Source organism: Eriocheir sinensis, chromosome 59, assembly GCF_024679095.1.
Source record: "Eriocheir sinensis breed Jianghai 21 chromosome 59, ASM2467909v1, whole genome shotgun sequence".
Taxonomy (NCBI): domain Eukaryota; kingdom Metazoa; phylum Arthropoda; class Malacostraca; order Decapoda; family Varunidae; genus Eriocheir; species Eriocheir sinensis.
This window is the reverse complement of record NC_066567.1, coordinates 1,748,661-1,756,203: the sequence shown is the minus strand read 5'-3', so window position 1 is coordinate 1,756,203 and position 7,543 is coordinate 1,748,661. Positions and strand designations below refer to the sequence as shown.

The following is a 7,543-nucleotide window of genomic DNA, read 5'->3' as shown; positions in this document are numbered from 1 at the left end:
GGAAAGACTCCGATGGTTTGGACATGTAAAGAGAGCAGGGGAGGACACAGTGCTGGAGAGATTGGAGGTAGGAAACAGTGCTCAGAAGGGAAAGACTCCGATGGTTTGGACATGTAAAGAGAGCAGGGGAGGACACAGTGCTGGGAAAAGGAAAGGAAGAGAAGGGAAGGGAAGGAGAGGGAAGGAAAGAGATTGGAGGTGGAAGGAAGGAGACCAGTTGGTAGACCTAGGAAAACGTGGAGAAGGTTTATACAGGAAGCCTTGGCATTGATGAGCAGTGGGGGGAAGACAGAGTAGAATGGAGGAGAGCCATAAAGCGTCCAGCCGCTCGGAAAGACTCAACACGGACCTCAGACCAAATGATACGATGGTGATGATGATGAAATTGTACGTACCAGGGATTGAGTAGTAGTAGTAGTAGTAGTAGTTGTATCACCGATCAGCTGGCATGGGAGTACTATTATAAGGGATTCAATAGTACACATAGTAACAGTATAGAGGATTTAATAGTACACATAGCAGTATAAAGGATAGTAGTAGTAATAGTAGTAGTAGTTGTCTCGGCGATCTCCTTGAGTCCGTCGTCGATGTAGATGTAGTCCCACACCTCCACCACCTTAGTAAGACTGATGTAGCCGAGGTCAACAACATCAGCCGAGCGCATGTCACAGAACTCCTTGTCCATGGCGAGCGTGACCCAGCCGCCAACCTTCCGCCAGCTCGATCTCCGCCGACGCTCCCTGGGAAAGGATCAGCATTTGTTAGTCTCTCGAAGGTGTGGAGGCAAATATGTGGCGTCCTAAGAATAGCTTCCAAGGGCTTGTGGTCTGTCTCTACAACAATGTCATCTCTGTTGTTCTGCTGGGAATGGAAGATCTCAATCCCAAACACTATAGCAAGTAACTCTCTCCATCTGGGCAGAGTTTTTTTCAGATTCTGTCAATGACCTCGCTGCATAATAATAATAATGAATTTGATTTCGCACATCGGCAAATATGAAGAACAGGACAAGTTAAGGAACGAGAACAAAATTGAGATAGCTCCAGGGTGACGTTCTTGAATTATACAGGCCTATGGTGCAAAGCTTGAATATCTACACAAAGTAAGACCGGAAATGAACAGGTGCCCCGACCACAAGGATGTCTCGCAGCTCCTATAACCCCTCATGCAGTGTCTCCTCCCAACAAGAGTCAGCAGGGTCTTCCTCCAGCAGAACATGTATGCAGTGGTTCTGTGATCATGCCTAAGAACCTCTGACACTGTTTTGTTTTGTGGGACAGGAATAAACTCATCAACAGCTTCCACTTTTTGCTGATCAGGAGCGTTTTTTCAAGTTCATTGCGCAGAGAAAGGGGCAGACTACCACCAGGGTCATTAAACTACCCCTGGAAATGCCCCAAACGCCAATGAAAGCCTTGCCAAGTATATATTTTTTTTACAACAAAGGAGACCGTTCAAGGGCTACTTACTGCTCCTAAATACCATGTGTCAATTCTTGTGCAGATGGACAAAAACCCGCATCTTCAAGTCCCTCGATCCCTGTCTTAGCCTGTGGGGGGTGTCTTAACGGCCTGCCCCTGCTGTGGGTGGTGTGTGGGGGGGGGGGTCTGGTGCAGGGCCCACAGCTCCACCGTCAGGCTCAGGGGGGGGTCTCCACGTCCGACTGGTGTTGAGGGGGGAGGCACCATATCAGAACACTCCTTACCCTGAGAGCCATTAAAACCTCTTGTAAACCCAGCCATTAAAACCTCTTGTAAACCCAGCCATTAAAACCTCTTGTAAACCCAGCCATTAAAACCTCTTGTAAACCCAGCCATTAAAACCTCTTGTAAACCCAGCCATTAAAACCTCTTGTAAACCCAGCCATTAAAACCTCTTGTAAACCCAGCCATTAAAACCTCTTGTAAACCCAGCAATTAAAACTCTTGTAAACCCAGCCATTAAAACCTCTTGTAAACCCAGCCATTAAAACCTCTTGTAAACCCAGCCATTAAAACCTCTTGTAAACCCAGCCATTAAAACCTCTTGTGAACCCAGCCATTAAAACCTCTTGTAAACCCAGCCATTAAAACCTCTTGTAAACCCAGCCATTAAAACCTCTTGTAAACCCAGCCATTAAAACCTCTTGTAAACCCAGCCATTAAAACCTCTTGTAAACCCAGCCATTAAAACCTCTTGTAAACCCAGCCATTAAAACCTCTTGTGAACCCAGCCATTAAAACCTCTTGTAAACCCAGCCATTAAAACCTTACCTTATCGCATGTGTGAGTCCTCCCCTGCATAGGAACACCCGCATCATCCAGGGGTAGACCAGGCAATCAACCACTCATATCCACGGTAGACCAGGCAATCTACCACTCCTCCAGGGTCCGGTAGACCAGGCAATCAACCACTCAGCGGAGGACCGGTGTTGTGTAGTTCTCCAGCCTGAAATTGAGAGAGTTCGTAACCTAACTGATCATGGATATTAATTAGTGTTTTTACTCAAAGACAAACTGCGTGCGATAAACATTCAGTGAGTCGGAAATAATCACTGGATATTTGCGACACTATAACAAAAAAATCCAGTGTCACACCTGAACCACTGGATACCTGTGACATTATCCATGAAGGCAATCATATCTCTCTTAACAGCGCACGGAGACTGGTTCCGAGACCACAGATAGACAGAGGAACGTTTACTTTACGACTAGAGACCGAGAGACCTCCTTAGAAACCACCACCAGGCACACGAACCTTGGATTGGAGAAACCACTCATTAAAACCATCATATCTCTCTTAACAGCACACGGAGACCGGTTCAGAGACCACAGATAGACAGAGGAACGTTTACTTTACGACTAGAGACCGAGAGACCTCCTTAGAAACCACCACCAGGCACACGAACCTACGATTTGAGGAGAGCGATCGAGGAAGGGTCACTAGCTTGGAGACCGATCGAGGGAGGGACAGTAGCTTGGAGACCAGGTGGGTGGAGCGGACTGTGATTGCTGATGCTGTGGCCTTGAATGAAGCTTCCGACAGTGCGATGGGTGTGGTGTGGGGGCGGTCAGTCGGCAGGGAGACCTATGGGGTGGGGGAGAGAGGCCGGGTGTGATTGTAGAGAAATGATTGCAATGAATGAAAAAATATAAATAAAAAAATATATAAATAAATTAATAAAATAAACAACTAATATTTTCATCTATTATTATTATTATTATTATTATTATTATTATTATTATTATTATTATTATTATTATTATTAACTATTAGTACTGTCTATTTACCTGCAGTCTCTCCCTGGGCAGTCTCTCCCTGGGCAGTCTCTCCCTGGGCAGTCTCTCCCTGGGCAGTCTCTCCCTGGGCAGTCTCTCCCTGGGCAGTCTCTCCCTGGGCAGTCTCTCCCTGGGCAGTCTCTCTTTTGGCAGTCTCTCCCTGGGCAGTCTCTCTTTTGGCAGTCTCTCCCCGGGCAGTCTCTCTTTTGGCAGTCTCTCCCCGGGCAGTCTCTCCCTGGGCAGTCTCTCCCCGGGCAGTCTCTCCCTGGGCAGTCTCTTCCTGGGCAATCTCTCCCTGGGCAATCTCTCCCTGGGCAGTCTCTTCCTGGGCAGTCTCTTCCTGGGCAGTCTCTCCCTGGGCAGTCTCTCCCTGGGCAGTCTCTCCCTGGGCAGTCTCTTCCTGGGCAGTCTCTCCCTGGGCAGTCTCTCCCTGGGCAGTCTCTCCCTGGGCAGTCTCTCCCTGGGCAGTCTCTCCCTGGGCAGTCTCTCCCTGGGCAGTCTCTCCCTGGGCACCAGTAGGCTTGTTTTGGAGGGGCCTGATGGTATGGCCCAGCCCGTTCTGGCTTAGGCGAGTGTTTATAGTGACGCCATCTTGCATTGGCTCATGCTGCCCTCCCGGAGCTCATCTTTAATCCTAGAATCTAGAGTCCGGGTTGATAGGTGGTCTTCTGGACGGCATGTGGGTAGTTTTAAGCCACTCGGCAGCGGCTGAAAAATCCCAGCTTGGTGGCACCGGGCGGGGATTGAACTCGCGTCCTCCTGAACGCGGCGCCGTCACGCTATCCATTCAGCCACAGCCTCTGTCCATGGTAGCGTTGCCCACATGGGTCACCTCAGCGCGGGTAGGACAAGGCTTTTTCACCATGGATGGGCTTGCCGATCTGATGGGGAGAGAGAGAGAGGGGTTAGATTAGGGTAGCTTAGGCTAGGGTAAGGTTGGTTAGGTAAGGAGGAAAGGGTAGATTTGGCAGGGAGGGAGAGATTTGACAGGGACAGGCAGGGAGAGAGGGAGAGATTTGACAGGGACACAGGCAGGGAGAGAGGGAGAGATATGACAGGGACAGGCAGGGAGAGAGGGAGAGATTTGACAGGGACACAGGCAGGGAGAGAGGGAGAGATTTGACAGGGACAGGCAGGGAGAGAGGGAGAAATTTGACAGGGACACAGGCAGGGAGAGAGGGAGAGATTTGACAGGGACACAGGCAGGGAGAGAGGGAGAGATATGACAGGGACAGGCAGGGAGAGAGGGAGAGATATGACAGGGACAGGCAGGGAGAGAGGGAGAGATTTGACAGGGACAGGCAGGGAGAGAGGGAGAGATATGACAGGGACAGGCAGGGAGAGAGGGAGAGATTTGACAGGGACAGGCAGGGAGAGAGGGAGAGACTTGACAGGGACACAGGCAGGGAGAGAGGGAGAGACTTGACAGGGACACAGGCAGGGAGAGAGGGAGAGATATGACAGGGACACAGGCAGGGAGTGTGTGATTTGGCAGGGATAGAGGCAGGGAGAGAGAGCGCGATTTGGCAGGGAGAGGGGAATATTTGCTAGGGACATTTAAAGAGAGCAGGGGAGGATACAGTGCTGGGAGTGTTGGAGAGATTGGAGGTAGGAAACCGTGCTCAGAAGGGAAAGACTCCGATGGTTTGGACATGTGAAGACAGCAGGGGAGGACACAGTGCTGGGAGAGATTGGAGGTAGGAAACAGTGCTCAGAAGGGAAAGACTCCGATGGTTTGGACATGTAAAGAGAGCAGGGGAGGACACAGTGCTGGGAGAGATTGGAGGTAGGAAACAGTGCTCAGAAGGGAAAGACTCCGATGGTTTGGACATGTAAAGAGAGCAGGGGAGGACACAGTGCTGGAGAGATTGGAGGTAGGAAACAGTGCTCAGAAGGGAAAGACTCCGATGGTTTGAACATGTAAAGAGAGCAGGGGAGGACACAGTGCTGGGAGAGATTGGAGGTAGAAAACAGTGCTCAGAAGGGAAAGACTCCGATGGTTTGGACATGTGAAGACAGCAGGGGAGGACACAGTGCTGGGAGAGATTGGAGGTAGGAAACAGTGCTCAGAAGGGAAAGACTCTGATGGTTTGGACATGTGAAGACAGCAGGGGAGGACACAGTGCTGGGAGAGATTGGAGGTAGGAAACAGTGCTCAGAAGGGAAAGACTCTGATGGTTTGGACATGTGAAGACAGCAGGGGAGGACACAGTGCTGGGAGACATTGGAGGTAGGAAACAGTGCTCAGAAGGGAAAGACTCCGATGGTTTGGACATGTGAAGAGAGCAGGGGAGGACACAGTGCTGGGAGAGATTGGAGGTAGGAAACAGTGCTCAGAAGGGAAAGACTCTGATGGTTTGGACATGTAAAGAGAGCAGGGGAGGACACAGTGCTGGGAGACATTGGAGGTAGGAAACAGTGCTCAGAAGGGAAAGACTCTGATGGTTTGGACATGTAAAGAGAGCAGGGGAGGACACAGTGCTGGGAGACATTGGAGGTAGGAAACAGTGCTCAGAAGGGAAAGACTCTGATGGTTTGGACATGTAAAGAGAGCAGGGGAGGACACAGTGCTGGGAAAAGGAAGGGAAGGGAAGGGAAGGGAAGGAAAGAGATTGGAGGTAGAAGGAAGGAGACCAGTTGGCAGACCTAGGAAAACATTGAGGTGTACACAGGAAGCCTTGGCATTGATGGGCATTGGGCGGAAGACAGAGTAGAATGGAGGTAGAGGGAAGGAGACCAGTTGGCAGACCTAGGAAAACATTGAGGTGTATACAGGAAGCCTTGACATTCAGGGACTCGGAAATAATCACTGGACATTTACGACACAATAACAAAAATATCTGACGTCACACCTGAACCATTGCATACCTGCGACATCATCCATGAAGGTAATTAGGACACTCACTCACGAGGACGTCTCAGAATCAGTGCGCCGAGGACTATTTTCGAGGCTAACATGGCTGTGGTCCGGGGCGTGGAGCCTCATCAACGGTAGCGGTGTGTTCTGTGGTTGAAGCTCGGCCGTGGAGGTTTCTTGTGGACCCGGGTGGATGTGGTAATGCCCGGGTGGAGCAGCAACGGCCGTGGAGGGTTGGGATGTATATTGATGAGTCTTCTGCATACTGTAGAGTCTTATAAATACTGTAGAGTCTTCTGTATATTGTAGAGTCTTATGTATACTGTAGTCTTTCACGGCAAACGTTACCTGTTCTTAACTAACTAGAGAGAGAGAGAGAGAGAGAGACACAGAGAGAGATAGAGAGATAGAGAGACAGAGAGAGATTGAGAGAGAGAGACAGACAGAGCAACACACACACACAGACGTACGCACAGTGCTGTGAGGGAGAATTAAGCAACACACATGCACAGACATACACAGTGCTGGGAGGGAGGAAGGACAGGCAGCATGGCGGTACATTGTTTATTACGGAACGAAATTCGCGTTACAGCTGCAAGGTGCTCTCAACCACAATGCCTTACAAAACCAGCGGTAGTTACCTCCTCCTGCTGCAGCGACCTCCCCAAGACGGAGGGCCCCCAGACCCCGCCCAGCGAGGGGGCGCCTCCCCGGCCACCTGGTCAAAGGAGCAGCCCTCCATCTGGCAAGCCATGGGTTCAATCCTGGGACTGAACTTGCAGCCGGCCAGACGAGAAGCCCTCCCTCAACCAGTCAGCCAGAGAGGTGCGCCCCCGCCGACAGGGCCCAGAAGCCTTCCGCATCGGGCGGGTCACCACAGCCTCCTCTTCTGCTGCTCAGGAACACAACAGGCTAAAAGGCAACAGTTACACACACGGACATATAAAAAAAAGAAATCCTAACCGACATCTCAGAGGGAGACGCCCAAAGGCGGCAGACCCAAACGCAGAACGGAAAACGCCCGTTCTGTGAAAGAGCCAACCGTCGTACCCCTAACACCTAACACCCTAGGCCCCACCAGCCTCCTCCTGTGAGGAAAACTGGCCCTCAGTTTGGGCAGCTCGGAAGGAGCTACCCTGGCGACAAAGCTCTAACACAGACTGGCCCGCGTAAAACTCTGCCGCCTAAACTATCACCTTGCCAGACCTCCCTACGGGAGAATCTGACATCTATCTGCGCGTCTTTCAAGCGTTGCTCCGACTCCCTAACCGCCCGACCACCCGTCCGCCCGCCCGTTCCCACGTACGCCCGCCCGTCCGCCCATCCGCCCCCCGCCCCCCACCCGCCCGCAAGCGTGCGAGCAGAGGTACGACGAGCGTCAGTGCGGCGGAACGTAGCGTACGGGTTCCGTGCGTTCAGACGCGAGGGT

At 51.3% G+C, this 7,543-nt stretch overlaps 1 protein-coding gene across 1 annotated transcript; it reads right to left on the bottom strand.

Moving 5' to 3' along the window:
• Positions 1-487: 487 nt before the first annotated feature.
• On the bottom strand, positions 488-7,520 carry LOC126985333 (ribosome-binding protein 1-like). Its single transcript, XM_050840088.1, has 6 exons — positions 6,756-7,520; positions 3,270-4,138; positions 2,593-3,066; positions 2,253-2,427; positions 1,470-1,706; positions 488-740 (listed from the first exon to the last, which is right to left on the bottom strand). The coding sequence occupies exons 2-3, from the start codon at positions 3,853-3,855 to the stop codon at positions 3,050-3,052; spliced, it is 603 nt and encodes a 200-aa protein (XP_050696045.1). The 5' UTR covers positions 3,856-4,138; positions 6,756-7,520; the 3' UTR covers positions 488-740; positions 1,470-1,706; positions 2,253-2,427; positions 2,593-3,049.
• Positions 7,521-7,543: the final 23 nt, after the last annotated feature.

Bases quoted from the DNA above. Each gene is read 5' to 3' on its own strand.
- LOC126985333 (XM_050840088.1), bottom strand. From the start codon at position 3,855: ATGCAAGATGGCGTCACTATAAACACTCGCCTAAGCCAGAACGGGCTG.